The sequence below is a fragment of the Pholcus phalangioides genome, unplaced genomic scaffold (genome assembly GCF_987345545.1).
Source record: "Pholcus phalangioides strain wild (caught in Gottingen) unplaced genomic scaffold, Ppha-v1.0 ptg000039l_1, whole genome shotgun sequence".
Classification (NCBI taxonomy): Eukaryota; Metazoa; Arthropoda; class Arachnida; order Araneae; family Pholcidae; genus Pholcus; species Pholcus phalangioides.
Genome location: NW_028301625.1, coordinates 15,992,794 through 16,010,497, shown reverse-complemented (window position 1 = coordinate 16,010,497; position 17,704 = coordinate 15,992,794). Strand labels below are relative to the sequence as shown.

Here is a 17,704-nt window from a genome sequence, read left to right as displayed (position 1 = left end):
CACGCGGGGACTGTATAAAAAGTTAATTTTTTTTATTTTAGTAACTATACAACCCCTTGAAACACGAGTAACCTATCTAAGTACTACACGTTATTTGGAAACTTTTTCCTAGTTGAAATAATACCTCCAAGATCAACGGTTCGCCAGTAAAATGTCATGCCCCCTGTTTGCCATGCGTCCTGTATAATACCGAATTATCGTAGGCTTAAACTTGTATTCAGTCCATGAACCCGACCCCACTCAATATTTGCCACCCTTGATAATACCTATAGAAATATTGGGTTAGAGTTTTTTTTTAAATATTTTTGAGCCCTCCCAATATTTCCAATAACTTCACGCCTTTACATATTGTACTTGATCTTATTTCTAATTTTTGATAACGCACTAGTTAGTTTCACAAAAAATCCTCTCTCTCTATGAAATTATTTTAATATACAACCCTTCAAGCAATGACGAGCAGAGAAAAAAAGGTAAAATTTGTTTAGCTTTTATCTGTTCACACAAATAATTCCTAGGCTATATTTATCTCAAATCGACGCACACGCGTATAGAAAAAGAATGGCGTTTTGTATCTCTTCTATAGAACTTCCGACGTAATATTACGTCAGAGACATTGTGGACGGGTCAAGAGGTACTGATATAAATATTGGCTTCAAGTATAAGGAAGTTCTCGGTGGTAAAAAAAAAAACGAAAATCGTTTCATTTCATTCAAGTATACACTTTTGAGTTAAGCTTTGAGTTTGTTGAGCTCTGATGACAATAATAAAGGCCAACAGGAACTGTGTATCAGATTATACTATATTATGCGGGGCACCACGGCACCCGTCATATTTTCCCACGGGAACGAATAACAAGTTATGTTACAGTTTAAATAAGTGTTTCCCAAAGTGAGCAATATCGCCTCCTGGGAGGGAGAATGGAATGATTGGGGGGGGGGGGGTAGAAGCTACGTGTTTAGTATAGGGTGCTATGGGTTGGCTCTTGAGTCGATGGGCGATCGAAAAACATGTTTGGGAAACTATGGTTTTGAAATGAAGTAGCCATTTTTGACAAAAAATTTGAATAGTTTTTGAAAAATTACACATGTGGCCCTAGACACATAAAAAAATATATGACGACCGCTTCGTCAAGAGTGTTTTATCCTTTTGTGCCTCATGTTTTGTGCCTCATGGACATAAGCCGAGATAGACTTCATGGTCTTGGGGAAGGGGGAGGCAATGGTCATGTTAATACATGTGTACAACATATATATTACGTCACCTGCACCCATTTTTGATGTTCGGGGTGACTCCGACGACCATCCATATGACCATCCGCGCATCCACCTATGCTCATGGACCCCTTTTTGCTGACCAGATAAAGGTCATAGACCCTCTGTGTTTCAATAAGATGAGACCGCGGATCCCCTGTTTCAATAAATTAGGCTACGGGCCCCTTCACAAAATAATATTTAGTATCATAATACAAAAATAATGAGTTTGTGGGGCATCCCACACGAACGACGACCCCGAAGAGTAGGGTCTGCACTGCACACGACAGCGTGAGGATCAAAATTTCTTCTTAATTAACCAAGATGAGTGTGTCATCTTGCGAAAGAAATATTTATTATAAAAACAGTAACTCCGAAAGTTAATTATTTTAACGAGGATTTCGGGCTATAGAGCCGGGGTTCAGATGAAATTAAACGAAACGTCTCTACACTATGGGCCACAACTGGGGAGGGGGGGGGGCAGGCGGCTCTGGTGCCCGGGCGCCCGACCAGAGAGAACGCAAATTTCACCCTTCAACCTCTCCTTCAATATTACAAGCGGGCGTCAAAATGCGTGCGTGCCAGGACAGAGAGAGAGAGAGAGAGAGAGAGTGAAAAGCATCTACAGTAGTTGCGGCCCTGTCTACATTTACGCTAGACGAAACGTTTGGTTTAACGTCTTCGTGCAACGTCGGCAATGAAATCTTGTATTCTTTCATTGAGTTATATAAATGTTTCCTCATACAAACTCGCGAATCAATGACCCCAAAGGTGTCCGTCCGTAGACCCCTCGTTAAGAACAGCTGCACCGGATTAAAGACTGCAAGAGAGCTGTTATTAGAGAGAAGGGGGGTCCTTAGTCACATATTAATACAGCATTCTAACTCGTCAACATTACTGAAGGTGTCCGAATTCGTTTGGCTACATTTTGGCCATGTCATGTTAAAGCTTGCAAATCAATCGAGTATCATATTATATAAAACAAATACAGAACATCTCAATATATTTGAAAACCGAGATAATTGATAAACGTACCGGATGGTGTTGTGGCTTCTGTATTTATATCGGAATGGGCATCGACCCACAACACACAAACATCGTTATGGACTTGAGAATGGCCGTGTATGGTGCCTATGGCTATGCTATGATCACCGCCGAGCGTCAGGCACCTCCTGTTGCTTTCAAGAACTTCCTTTACTGCGTCGGAAAGCTATTAAACCGAAAACTGTCTTTTAGTAATTGTGTCTCTGTGCAAACACGACTTCTTTCTAGATATATTCGGAAACAACATAATGGAAACAGCATGAATGGGGTTAAAACGCGTTTTGCCTACATTTATCCTGTTTTCAGCAACATTTTCTCATTTTTTTTAATTCAATTATCTCAATGAATATTGCACTTACAAACGTGGAATTTTTTTTTTGTTGGTATCAGAAGAGAGACCAGGCAACGACTTTCTAATTGGGTTTTGGATACCTTTTCTAACTGGAAGCATGCCTCTTTGATAAACGGTTCACCAGTAAAATGCGGTGCATACTGGTAGCTATGAATCCTCATTTCATAGCTGTCAATCAACTGCTTTTACAAGGGGCCACCAGTATCGATTGGTAAGGGACAATTTTAGTTTATGGTGTCGCAGGGAATTTTTCTCTAATGGGGTTGTTAATAAATGGAATAGCTTACCCCCGGGGGTAGCAAATTCTAATACAATTGACACGTTTAAAAAGAAATACGATAAACATGTTGGGGTAAATCGAGAAGCTATACATTCACACGTAGAATAAGACAACCATAAGTATTCTTTATGGGCATTTTGTATAATATTTTATCATGTATATATATTTTTTCTAGTTTGGTTGCTATATTTTAGAAATGTATGACATACATATTTGTTATGGGCATCTTTTTCTTAGCCACCTCGTTGGGCATTTCGCTCGTTGTTACCTTGTGGTTTGTATTTGCATATACATAGTACTGGAATTATGGAGTAGTCGGGTAATACCGGGTTTTCTTAGGTATGGTCTCCAAGTGGAACAGTGGTAAACAATATTTCAAAACACCTCAATGATGCTGTAGAGTCAGTGTTGCTTGGTTGTCACCATCATCACGACCGCTATAGGACAATATTTGTTTTTCCACTTCCAGAAATTTACTCAGGCAAGTTTACAAAAGTGTTGTGTCCAATAATTTGAAACAAAGCACAATGTGCATCACAAGTGTTTTATTTTACCGCGCTGTGTTCATTTTTAGCTAGCGATTCTCTCCGGTTAGATGGAATTATCATTTATAATTGTCGGCTGAATTTGATTTTCTGCAGTTTACCAAATTCGAGGTGAGAATAAGAGCCGGTCTACCATTTGAAAAAGTCTCTCCACAGAGAGCAGACAGACCTCCAACATCATACTTACATAACACGCATCTTGTTCCGTATTTCGAATCCCAATTTCGCGTATTTTTCTGGAGCAAATATGGTTAGCCTAGGTTAAGTAGTATTAGAGTAGCATGAAGGTTACCATCTGTTCTCCTCTCCTTTGGGAGGACACATCCTTCTTTTTGTTGTCATTTCAAGTGTCCTCTTACGTTTTAGAAAATTCGTCCTTTTGTCCTTTTCAGGAATATGGCTATTTTTTCACAGGTATGTCGGGTAGTATGAAGTACTATATAAGTATTATCTGAATTAGGCTAGAGTATCTCTTCAAGATGAAAAGTTTAGTAAGATAGAAGAGGAGGATTTGTTTAGCAATAACGTGTGTCTTGTTCTCTGTGGGGCCCACCTTAACTGTTTTGGAGGCAGAATAGGAAGATTGCATTTGTAAATAGACTATGACACTACCACTTCATCGGCTACAAAAATAAACGATGAAATTTTTATTTTTCATAGTCATAGACTCATTAAATATGGGTTTTGATCAATTCGAATTAGTTTTCTTCATTTTTTGAGAATTCCATATACTACACCACGAAAAGGATTTTTTTAAACCCTTCATTTGGCATTCTTTCTCTCAAAAGCAACATGGTTTTCTTATATTTTTCAAGTAAACGTATTTTATATTTTCAGCTCGATTCTTTATTGATGCTTCGAAGCAACTCCTAAACATTCGATTTTTACTTGTGAGATATTCATGCAGTTTCTATAATTACCAGCAGAATGGTTCAAAGGTTAACTTCTCCTATTTCTCGACAAGCCAAGCAAGAACGATTCTTGACCTTTGCATTTTCGAGTGAAATACCATATGTGGAGGAGAAATATTGCTGTGAATTCTTCAACGATGATAGAAAAGCAAGTTTTCAAGCCATAAATGCCATTTTTGTATTATTATAATCTATGTAAATCATATAGAAATGCAGTGTGTTGCTTAAAATCCAACACCTTATTTTTTTAAAATATTAAAACTAAATTTTTTTGTCATGAAATGTCATTCGGGGTACCCCATTTGCTTAATATACACGAATAACCCATCAAAAATTTTCTCCTCTGAATATTTCAATGATTGCTAATTAAAGGGTTATAAATACTTTTTCATTAGTTATAATATTTATTTTTTTAAATACGATATACACTTCTTAATGCAAAAACAAGAAGCTAAATTTTATAGAAATATACGTTTCTCTACCATGTTTCATGGTATCGATCATTACAACCACGGTACATAATTGGAATAATCGAAAAAATAAAAGTAGTATTCTCCATATTACCCGCGAATGTACTATAGTCGATCATGCTTATAACGTTCGCACTTAGAATATTTTCCCGCTTAGTGCGACTTATTTTCATGTTCCCAACTCTAAAATTCTCATTTAAGATTTCCCGTTTAAAGCGTTTTCCCGTCTACAACGTTTTACCATGACAGTTTCTTGAAAAACGTTATAAGCAGGATCCACTGTATATATACATATATCACTCACTTTTCTACATGCTGACCCTATATTCCGTGGATATTTTACTTTATGAATAGGCTCGTCGTCTTTAATATCATCTATTTCTAAATCTCCATAATCTTTCACGGATAGGCCTGGAATCAAGAAAAGATACCTTTTGCAATCGAAAAGTCATTTAGATCCAAAAGAATTTTTTTTTAAACTGAATTTTCTTTATACACAGTCGAGTCAGATTATTGTGACCACCAGGGCCGGCACCAAGCATGAAGCGACGAGGCGGCATGTTTACAGGGGAGGTATTTTCCATGTCAGATTTGTTAGGACGGTGATTTCTTTCTTGCAGATTTGTACACACATCGAAATCGTTTTGAGGGGAAAGGGCGAGTGGGTAAATAAATACAAGTAAAATACAATAATTTTGAAATACTATCAAACTCCTTTGCTATTCAATGCTAAATTAATCTCAATGCCCCCTTTCCTGCACTAACAAAAAGTGTCGCTCTCTTTAGGTCTCTGCAAATAGGCCAGACTAAATCTTATCCAGTTGCACCCATCTTTCGGGGAGGTCCGATACCGCATAAGTGCGAGTGCATCTGGTTCTTGAGGTATAGAACCTCTACAGAAGCTTGTTACTGAAAAATTAGGTTTCTTTTCTTTTTTGTAAAGCATCCTTTTCCTTCTTTATCAACATTTTTCCAGTTGACTCTTCTTTTGATCGAATCCTTCAGCAAGTTTGGTTTCCTTGTTCATCTTCCGACAAATGCCCTTTCGGCCAACACCATACTAGAGATTGAGCAGCACAACTATCGCTAGTGTGATGTTGCTTCGGCTCAAGAATGTTTCGACAGCTCGTTTTTGTATACCAGTGGTTCTCAAAGTGCTCATCGCGGCTATTCTGAGGAGCCGTGGATCAACGTTGACTATCACGAGGAAGTCGCGGGTGAGGAAAGTTTGAGAACCACTTCTGTACACCTCAAGTCTGTTATCGGAATCGTCTGACACACACAGACTCCTCTTCTTGCAAACAAGGTGCTATAAAAAGCAACTAGCCTTACGTCATTTTTCTGCTGCGGTCTTCACGATGCTTCAAAAATATTATATTTTGTTTGTTTTGACCCGATTCAGAGCCGTTAGAGGGCCACTTGGTCAGCCGGGGCAAGTACGCATTTTGGTGCCCCCTTGTAATGTTGAAGGAGATGTTAAAAGGTGAAATTTGCGTTCCCCTTGGGCAGCGCCCGGGGCGTCAGACACGCCCGATTCCCACTAGTTGCGACCCTGACCCGACATATTCCCCATATTGTAGTTTGACAGCTCAAAATATTATCAGAATCATCGACACTATATTATTGCTAAGTTTGTCTCCGACAAAGAAACACCTCAAATTTTTTTATTTATTTTTTGTGTTTTTGTGTTTTTTCTATGGGATTGAACCAGTATTCGTCAAAGTGTGCGCCGGAGGTCCTAGGGGCGTTGCGAACCTTTGTTAAGGATGTCGCGGCGAGCTGTTGACACTGTGTGTGTGTGTGATGATTGCCTATTTACTGTTTTGAAATGACTCTTTCTTAGATAGACTATTCTTGGAAGCCGCGGATAAACGTTGTCTTGACAAGGTAGCCACGGTGTGCAAAAGTATGGGATCTAGTGCCCTAAATCACCAGTGCGGCCCGCTCCACCCCAGGCGGTCGCGACTCACTTTTTGAGAACCACTGTATAAGGGTAATAGACGTGAAGAAAGAAAACTCTTTTCAGGCAGACATGCAGGGCGGCAAAATTTCTAGGACCGGCCCTGGGGATCACCTTCTGTTTTTGACATTCACTGCGTGCAGGTAATGAAATAAGGCAAAAGTTGTGAGTTGTCTTAATTATGTTTGATCATAAGGTGAGATGCAAACATTCTGAAAACTATCAATCGTTACTAACACAGGTTATATAAACGAGCAAACATTTTTTTTATTTAAAAGCTAAAATTTTTTATTAAAAAACCGAGTTGTTGGCTTTCTAGCCAAGCATCACATTATGCCTAAAGCTGGGCAGTTTGCGAAATATCCTCGTGAAACTACCAGACTATTGTCCAAAATGTCAGCATACCATACCCCGTTGTGTATGGGAGAGTCATTACTTACATGGTAACGAAGTTTCTTCGATACAAACGGCTTCAATTTGCAAAACGGCTTATATTACATTAAAAATGGGGAAGAAAATTAGAGGTGGTCACACAAGGAATCCGTATAAATAAATAATTTTACCTATTTTTTCCAACTCACTAATCCCCATTTACGAAGTTAAAGTGGTATCAGAATTGGACTTCTTTTGATTGGCAAAAATTTGCCTCCTTGGATGAATCACATCACAAGCTGCATAAAATATACAGTATATGATTGCTGTCACACATGGAGACAAATCGCCAAGAATCTTATAACCGTTGTTGAAGAATAGAAATGGATTATTGCTTGTATTATTACCTGAGTACTGTTAGTGTAATTCTAGGTTCACTGATGCCTTTGGAAGCCGTTTGCAACCATTATGAATTAATCTTTGCGTAAAATCAATAAATGTTTATTACTTTTCCTGAGAAGAGTGGGATCTTCAAGAACCGTAATACGACATACCATTTTGCCCTGAAATGCCTGAAAATTGTTGAAAGCTCATGACCAAGACTTCCAAATACTCTTCTCTGATCCCTCAATTCTCCAGACTTGAACTCAATGGAGTACATTTGGACCAAACTGAATCATCATATTCTCTCTATAGATCTTCCGCCACGTACTTCCCAACACTTAGGCCCCTTTCACACGGAGCGGATGCGGGTCCGCATACCCTTTCACACGAGCACTAAAGATGCGGGTGTTTCGCCCGCATCTTTAGGTCGAAATTCGTTGATCATTTGATCATTTTTGTCGCACCACGGTCATTTTCTGCACACGAGGGCTAATTAGGCAGGGACCTACAATTTATTGCCGATTCCGAACGGCATGCTTGTTTTTTTTTTTTATACTCATCGAGAGGTTGGCGCGCTAACCCCTCGATGGGGGACTCCCTGCGGTAGCAATTTTTTGCTGCGGTCACGTCGCCGTTTTTTGTTGTACCCCTGTGTCAGGAAAGTTTTCTGACAAGGATGAACCGGGTATCGAACTCGCGACATCTCTAAACATTCTTTGGTACTTTAGGCGAGCATCTTATCGACCGGGCTACCGCGCCCTTGAAATTCGTGCATGAAAACTATTTTTTCGCGCAATTTTTGTAATTATTTTTCTCCTTCACCCCTGATTCAGTGCCTAGAGGCATTATTTGGTGGTTTAGTCTAGAGCCCCATAGAATATGGGTCTAAAGATGTCTTCATTCCGATCCTCACAAGTAGTCGATGGGAGAAAATGAGAAAATGTCTTCAAATATTTTCAAAATATTTTGAAAAAAAATCCGTCTTTTCGGAAAAATATGGAAGAAAAATTCCAAAAACATCCAATGTTCGAAAAATCCAATCCAAAAACATCCAAAACATTCGATGTTCCAAAAAAAAAAAAAAAATTCAGGAGATATCAAAGAGTTTGCAAGTAGGGCAAAAAGGGGAGGTGCAGAGACTTTCAAAGTGCCTGTGCTTAGAAATATTCACATCACAATTCTGTCTTAGGCCGGGATTACACTATAAAAGTTTTGTAAAAGCTCTTTGATAAAGCGTGAAAAATTCAACCAATCAGATCACCGGTTACATTTGCTTGAATGCAACCGATGCGCCTGTTGTTTGAATTTTTCAACTTTTATAAAAGTTATTTTATAAAACTTTATACAGTAGTATAATCCCGGCTTTAAGTCCGGATTGCACTATAAAAATTTTATAATAATTATTTAAAAAAAAGCAACTAATAAATTTATTAGTTGCTTTTTTCAAGTTTTATAAAATAACTTTCATAAACCTTTTAGAGTGAAGTCCCATCGTTAGATTAGTCACTTCTGAAATTTAAAATTTCACTTTTTTTTTAGTTTAAAGACTCAATATCGAGTAAAATATAGTTGTAGGTATCGGGGGGAACCAAAACTATTCAAGTGCTTAGGGCCTGCAATTGTCTTAATCCAGCCCTGAGTGAACACCGTACGTGGATAATGTTGTTTAATAAAAGTAGTTTTTTTTAAGTTTAAAAAATTAAAAGATTAAAAATTAAAAAAATAATAAATGTTTAAAAAATGATTTTACATATTTATATTTTTTAAATAATTTTAAAAATTTAAAAAGAAAAAAATTAAAATTTTTAAATTAAATTTAAAAGTTATTAAAGTATGTAGTCAATTAAATATTCGTAATGAACAGAACGGCTTATAATTTTGGTCCAGTCAGTAGCCGTTGTTGGCAGGTTTTATTGTATAAAATAGTAAAGTATGGACAAAAGGCAGTTAAAGTTGCTATATCTCCATCTCAGAAGGAAACAAAGGGATAGACGTATGTGGGTACATCATATTTGATGAACAGGGACCCTCATATGGTGTTTTTAAAGGTATTTATGGCAAAATAATTTAAAAAATTCCTTGCAAAATCACCTTCAAAACGTAGCCAAAGATGCGGACGAATTCGCTCCGCATCCGCATCGTGTGAATAGCTCCGAATAAACCTATTGTCAAAACTTCTATATGCGGATGCGGAGCCCGCACTTAGGACACACGTGGACGACGTCCGGACCCGTATGAACATTTCCTAGGTGCGGAGATTTTTCGGCTCGTTTGAAAGGCTAAGTATATTCCAATTGTTAAAACTTCTTCCCGACCCGCGTCCGCATCCGCTCCGTGTGAAAGGGGCCTTACTGATTGAATTGCAGTCTGCTCAGATCTAGATAAACATAACAATCTTCCAGCATTTTATCGCATACTTTCCAGACTATCTCGTTACGCCCTAGACTGCACAAAACCGATTTTCTAGATATAAGCTGGTAGTCACACAAATGTAGCTCAATAGTGTAATATTACATTAAGAATGGGGAAAAAAATTTGATCTCATCTCACAAAGGATCCGTATAAAAATAAATAATTTTACCTATTTTTTCCAACTCATTTACTAATCCCCATTTACGAATGGCTGAAGGACCATTCGCCACCCCTGGGTTTGTCTGAAAAGTTAAAAATGAAAAGTAAGTGAAACAAAGGACTGAAAAAATAAAACAAATTTCAGTAGTTCTTACAAATTCTGGGAGAATATAAATTGAACTGAAAAAAAAGATATTTTCTGGATTCGGAAAGAAAAGTCATTTTTCTCCGACGGGACTCGAACCTAGTCCCTCTTGTAAACCGGGCAAGCATGCTACCATCTACACCACTGGAAGCAGGGTCGAGTCTCCAGTGGTGTAGATGGTAGCATGCTTGCCCGGTTTGCATGAGAGCTTGGGTTCGAGTCCCGATACCAACCAGATAATTTTTCTTTCCGAGTTCACCTCGACATAATATCCTGAAAATACCCGATTCTTTGATATCTTGGGCCGAGAAGAAAAAAACAGTCTATCTCTCTATAAATGGAATATTCTTTTGTTTCTAAGAAATATATCAAAGGGAATAATAACAATAAGATACGTATGTGTTAGCACGACATAGTTTTTCTCCAATAAGATTGTACTTGACTAAGTTAGGTCGCGTAATGTATTAGATGGTTCTATTTCGTCGTTTCAGGTAAGACGGTCTTAAGAACCAGTTCAGTTAAAGAGTTATAAGATTTACTATCGTGTATCATCCTTGATCAACATTTTTAGCTCTATTTTCGCTTTAATGGAATTAAATTTTTCTCTGGAATGTGCTAACGTTACGCTATTTATTTGAGAGGTGTGGTAGCAAAAAAAAAAAAAGAAAAAAAGCTGAATCACAGCAAAACAGTGTAGAAACAACCTTTTTCTCAAGTGGTATTTAAAAAGTTCATTCTGGTCTAAGTTATGCTGATATGAGTTCAAGCACACGATAAAGTTGTCATATGAATGCTTTTCTTTGGCCATAAACATTACTCACGAATCTTAAAAAGGTAGAAGCCTAGAAGATCCCGAATTCATACTCATCATCATCTTCATAAGAGTAGCTATATGGCAACACTAACAGATGCTCAAATTCAAATCCTTTAATAAGAACTATGCAATGTAGGCTATCAAAATAATGTTTTTCAGAATTCTTTGTGTCAGTTAATTCTATACCATACTACCTAGAACGATGGATAACGGTCATTTTGACAGCAATGGGAAAAAAAATCTACATAAATTAGTTTTCTTTACCGAAACTTCTTAAAACATTATCTATTTAGTCGCTTTGACTTATTTTTGCAATAAACCCTTGTTCATGTTTCAATTTTTTGGAATTTTGGACAATAGGGCCTGTTAGATGATTTTTTTCGTTGTGCGACATTTTACTAACAGATGCAATCAGCCCCTCCTAGAGATAGAAGGCCTCCGCACGTGTTGCCATAAACGTCATTCAGACTAACTAAACGTCATTCAGACTAACTAAACGTCATTCAGACTAACTAAACGTCATTCAGACTAACTAAACGTCATTCAGACTAACTAAACGTCATTCAGACTAACTAAACGTCATTCAGACTAACTAAACGTCATTCAGACTGCCTAGCAAGTTTGCCACATTTTGAAACACAGCATCCTATTTCGTTTCTTCTTATTTTGGCGTAGAATCTTCCTGATTGGCTCACAAATACCGCATAGTGATTGGATGTAGGGCATAGAAATCGCCAATTCTGAGCTCGATCATTTCTTTTCTCACAGCGATGATACTGGCACGAGCAGGGAATTTTTTCCCCTGAATATTCTGAGGGAAAATGGACTACTTACTGACGTCACAAACAGCGTGCGAGGCCTTCTAAATGCAGTAAAAGCGCAAAGAAGCACTAAATGAATTGAATAACGTACGATGACGAGCTTTTTCAAAAGTGTACCCTTGAATGGTACAAAATGGGTACTGGAAAAAAGCAAATACCATGGTAGAACATCGGTTCCCTCAATATTGATGTCGTATATAGCTATTCAAATGTCATAGCATAGCAATTCAAGTCATTCTTCCGCTTTTCCGAGGCTTAGTTCGTCCTGGACTGGAGTATGCTGTAAGGTTTTGCAGACCATATCTACAGACGGACATAGACTTGGTTGAAGGGGGAGCAGAGAAGAGCTACGCTTGCGCTTGTCTTGAGTTATCAGGAAAGACTTCGTTTCTTGAATATGTTTACATTGGAGGAACGTAGGTATCGGGGGGATAAGATCGAAGTATTTGAAATTTTCAACGGGACGGATAGCATGGACCATGAGTTATTAATACATCGTCAATCAATTGCTTCGATAAGGGGACACAGTATCGTTTATTAAGGGACAATTTCAGGTTTGGTGTCGCAGGGAATTTTTCTCTAATAGGGTTTTTAATAAATGGAATAGCTTATCCCCGGAGGGGTAATAAATTCTAACACAATTGACGCGTTTAAAAACAAATACGATAAACATGTTGGGGTAAATTGAGAAGCAATCCATACTTAGATTAAGACAACTATAATCTTTTTATAGACAGTGTATTATATAGTATTATTATTAGTTTTTTCGTTCGTGATATATGCTTTTATATTGGGTTGCTTTAGTTTGGGGTAATAATTAACATCCATATTTTTTATGGGCATCTTTTTTCAGCCACCTAGTTGGCATGTTTTTGCTTGTATTTGTAAATAACATCTATTGATGTTAGGAGAGAGTTTTATCTCTGTATAAAATATTACTTGTAGAAATTTATATTTTGTCTTTTAGATTTCCTAACCCATTCATAAATTATATAATAAATAAATAATTAAATAATAAATTAAAAAATTAAATAAATAAATCCCATTATCAATTTTTCAGGAAATCTAATGTTCAGAGAATAAACTGACAAGTGATTTTCAATACTATATAACAAATTTCTTTGAATTTCAAACAAAATTATTTAAAAAAATGTTTTGTCATTCCAATAGTATTTTTTATCCTTTTTAGGGCACATATTTTTAGTTTTTAAGCAATTTTTAGGCCTTGGTAGCTACCAAGTAAAAGTATTTATGAAGATAACGTAAAGAAATTTAGTTCTATGATTATCTACGAAAGTTTAATGAACCAAAATCGATAAGTAACAGCGTTAAGGTCACTATTACAGTATGAAGTCATACTATAAATGTGGTTTTATGGAGAAATGTACTTACTTGGCCTTTAGAAATGGGTGCTCCAATAATTCCCAATAATTGAGAAACATGTTTTCTACGTTGTACGCTAAATGAAAATTTCACTTTGTACTTATTTTTTAAAAATGCGCGGAACATCTTATTTTGTGTAGAACGTGATTCACAGTCAACGAGATCAATCACGATAATGAGCACTTTATCGAGAATTTTCTTTTCCTTTTAGCTATCGTTGAATGTGGTCAACCAAAGTCCTGTGAAGTGGGATATAGATAACCAGATAAGTAGTCAGATCTTGGATGGACGTGAATTGGCTTCCCATATTTATTCACGAAAAATATGGGAGAGTTTGATCTCAAATACGGGAAAATATGAGGGGAATCGCCAATTGTCGCCAAAAGTAACGAAATTTGCCAATTACAGTAGCCACCTCGTATAAGAATCACGTTTTACTCAGCCATTTTGATTCTTATAAGCGGTTGATTCTTATATCCAGAAATTTTTGCTGTTATTCTTCCAGTCACCACCTGAGTACGCAAGGGATGGGGAGGGGGCAGCCTTCAGGCGAGATTATGATGTTTTTAATGTGAAAACCGAAAAAACTTTTATTGTAACCAACCTTGTAATTTTTTATAGAATACATATTTTAATTCCTAAAATTTTTAATCTATAACAATACAATACCATTGTCCTTATATAGATATCGTCGTTTTCATCGTAAATTGCCCATACTTAAGGACCGGAGTTTTGCTCGGTTTGAAAGAAAGAAATGAAAGAAGTGGATTTAAGTACGAATTCTACGAAAAAACATTAACAATGCAAATATGTGAGATGAATATGCATGCAATCATTATAATACAGTAAGCTACTTATAATTTATAATTTGGGAAAATAATTTAAATATTTGATTTCAGTAAAAAATAAAAATTCAAGTAAGTTTCGTTGAAAACATGGGAAACAACAGGGAATATTTTTAAAGGAGTCGGGATGGCGAAAATTACGCGGATATACGGGAATGTCCCGGGAAATACTGGTCATATGATCACGGGTGATCATAATATGAATAAGCAAAACCCATGGCCTTTTTAACCTGAGAATAATAATAACAATTTATTTAAATATTTTTAGTTTAAGGCCGGAATTTTACACTATGTTTTGCCGGAGGTTGTGCACCCCCGGTGTTGAGAGATGATACCAGATTACTATCGATAAAAACAGAATAAAAATATAAATAATCGAATTAAGACAGGCAGCACCGCAACTGTATTATGTGATCCAAAAAGCCTCATTCATAGAAAATAATGAGTATTACGCTGGTATCAATAATGACTATTACGCAGGTCGTTCTCTAGAAGTGACTTGAGTCGATAAACAAGTCGCGCGCAGTTGTTCGTATTCGCAAGACTGATCCTATTGTACAGAAAGGAAAAGATCGCCGTCAACTAAAGACGGCCTTTTCCGGTGACAGCAGCAGACGACGGACCAAATCTGAATCAAATGGGATTATACGCGTCTTACCTTATCTGCGCAAGTGCAGTATGGTTGTTTACTTTTTTTCGCACCACTGTTTTTTTTCCTCCTTTTATATAGGTTGGTCTCTCTCTCTCTACCTCCCTCTTTCCTCACGTGAACATGGAAGCAGTTTATTTGATAATTGCCGTCCATGGGTTGAGATTGTAAGTAGTAATCGATTTAAGATTTAAAAGTATTATTTATTTACAACCCACTAAACGCCTACTCCGAGTTTGTGTGAGAGGTCTCATTAAGTGTGAACTGAATACAGGGTGCTTACAAATAAACTGACATTATTCACATTTATGTAGTGCTCATTCTGTGTGTGTGTGTGTGTGTGATGGAGGTATTTTGATGAAAATTGGTAACAGGGCCGGATCTTGAATCCCGTGAACTACGTCGCCACAGAAGACGGGAAATGAAAGGGCCGATTTGTTAGAAGCCCAATGAATGTGGGCGATTTTCTATTACCAAAATATTATTCGCTTACGCTTGAAAAATGTCCGGACCGGCTCTGCTTTACTGTATATCAGGGAAGAACAAATCCCAGGCGCCAGGTCACCATGGCAAATAAAAAACTGGTATTGGCGCCTAAAATTTTCTTTGTTTAGTTACTAAATTGCACGCTGAGAGCAGCACAAAATGTTTGGAATTTGAATCAGCATATCTGCCAACATGAAAGAGGGCCACTATGCCCTGAAAAAGTCAAAAGAAGCATTATTTTAGATATATTTTTCTTCAAATAAATTTTTTTGGCACCTAGATTTTTTGCAATTTGTCCAGCTCTGCTGTATATAGGATATATAGATCATGGGGGGCAAAGAATGATTCAATTATATAAAAAAAGTGCAATTTTTGACCACCAGGTGAAAAAAAAAATTGTTATTTTTTCGCAGTTTCCCCCCTCTCTTCCATAGTCCAAATAACGTACATACCAAGTTTCAATGAAATACGTCCACGACAACGGGCGCTATATGGGTCGGAATAAGTGTCTGTATAATTAAACTGACACTACTCCGCCCAATTTTGTGGACTATTTTATTGAAACTTGGTATATGTTATTACTGCCAAAGCTCGAAGTGCTGCCAAATCGCGACGTGGCCGGCTCCATCGCGAATTAGCCAATTTCGGGCTTTTGGCTTTGGCAGTAACATATATGTTATTTGGACCAGGGTAAAAAGATAACTGCGATAGAAAGCGCCACTTTTTCACCTGGTGGTCAAAAATTGAACTATTTTTTTATTGAAACTTTCTTTTCCCCATGGTTCATATATCCTATAGTTACTATATATATACTACCAAGTTTCATCAAAATACCTCCATCAGAATGGGCACTGCATATGTCTGTGTAGTGTCGGTTTATTTATATATATATAACCACCCTATAAATACATATCTTCTATATCTATTTCTCACAAATTTCAGTTTTTCGATATTTCCTCAAGATTATTAACGAGCACACTCATCTTCGCGGAGTGCAGTCACGAATTCTGTTGCGTGCAAAGGTCGCTTTCAGCGTAAGGGTACGTCCATAGTGAACCGCTTCTCGCTACTCGCTTCATCGCGGCTGAAAAAAGATCGTGAAAACTCATTGGGGCGGCCATAGTGCGCCCGCCTACCTGCTTTTACCGGCTCAAACTGCTTTTACCCGCTTTAACCGGAATGAATTATTATTTCTTTTTCTCGCTTGACCGGCTCACCGCTTGCAGTTTAAAACGGATACTTTCCACTAAAACTTGAGTAGTTCGTTTTATAGTGGAATAGTAAATCGACGGAGTTTTTGTAACGACAATTATCGTTATTACTAATCGTTGATTAATTATGGCATAATAAAAGCGAAATCGTTAATCATTAAGTAATTAAGGAAAATTAAAAATTACACTAAATCCAATTGGAGTTTTTGTGACGATTAATTATTGTTAATACTTATCGTTAACTAGTTATGGCATAATATAAGCGAAATCGGTTATTAATTAAGGATCATTAATGGTCATACTGAATCCAACGGAGTTTTTACGACGAATAATTATTGTTAATACTAATCGTTAACTTGATATAACATAATAAAAGCGATATCGTTGATTAATCATTAATTAAGGTTAATTAACGATTATACTGAATCCAACGGAGTTTTTGTGATGGATAATTGTTGCTAATACTAATCGTTAATTAGTTATGACGTAATAATAAGCAAAATAGTTAATTAATCGTTAATTAATTAAGGGCCATTAATGATCATACTAAATCCAACGGAGTTTTTATGACGCCTAATTATTGTTAATACTAATCGTTAATTAGTTGACATAATAAAAACGATACCGTTGATTAATCAAAATACCGTTGGATTTCGTTTTATCGTTAATTAGTTAATTAACCAAATTAATTAACTAATTTTCGATTAGAAAAACTAAAATTAATCGTTACAAAATTCCGTTTGATTTAGTTTTGTCGTAATTAACTATTATAATAATCATGATCGATAATTAGTTAATTAACTAATTAACTAATTAACGATAAAAGTAAATCAAACAGAATTTTGTAACAATTAATTTTCGGTTTTCTAATCGAAAATTTGTTGTGGCACTAAAAGCGAAATCGCTGATTTATTATCAATTAATTAATTAACTATAATTAGCGGTTACACTAAACCCATTGCAACTTCAAGGCGAGTCCTATTCATTTCATGTACATTCGTCATTCTTTCATATTTAAATTTTATGATAAATATTTTTTGTTGTCAACAAAAACACACACAATAGATCCCCCACGTGATAGCTCCATGATGCCAACTGCTCATGCAGGCAGACGCTCCCGCGAGCGGTACACTATAACCACCACCGGCTAGAATCGCGCGGGATCATCTCGCCTTCTACAACTGCCGCGGTTTAAGCAATAAAGCGAGAAG

General features: G+C 36.8%; 1 protein-coding gene across 1 annotated transcript in view; it reads right to left on the bottom strand.

The window, feature by feature from the left end:
- Positions 1–13,599, bottom strand: part of LOC149065626 (arginase, hepatic-like) — a 28,435-nt gene extending 14,836 nt beyond the window's left edge. The window contains exons 1-4 of the mRNA XM_089253449.1: positions 13,312–13,599; positions 10,150–10,222; positions 5,157–5,263; positions 2,286–2,460 (exon numbers count right to left, since the gene is read on the bottom strand). Of these exons, the coding sequence (XP_089109575.1) occupies positions 2,286–2,460; positions 5,157–5,263; positions 10,150–10,222; positions 13,312–13,428 (472 nt within the window). The 5' untranslated portion in view covers positions 13,429–13,599. The remainder of the gene's footprint in view (positions 1–2,285; positions 2,461–5,156; positions 5,264–10,149; positions 10,223–13,311) is intronic.
- Positions 13,600–17,704: the final 4,105 nt, after the last annotated feature.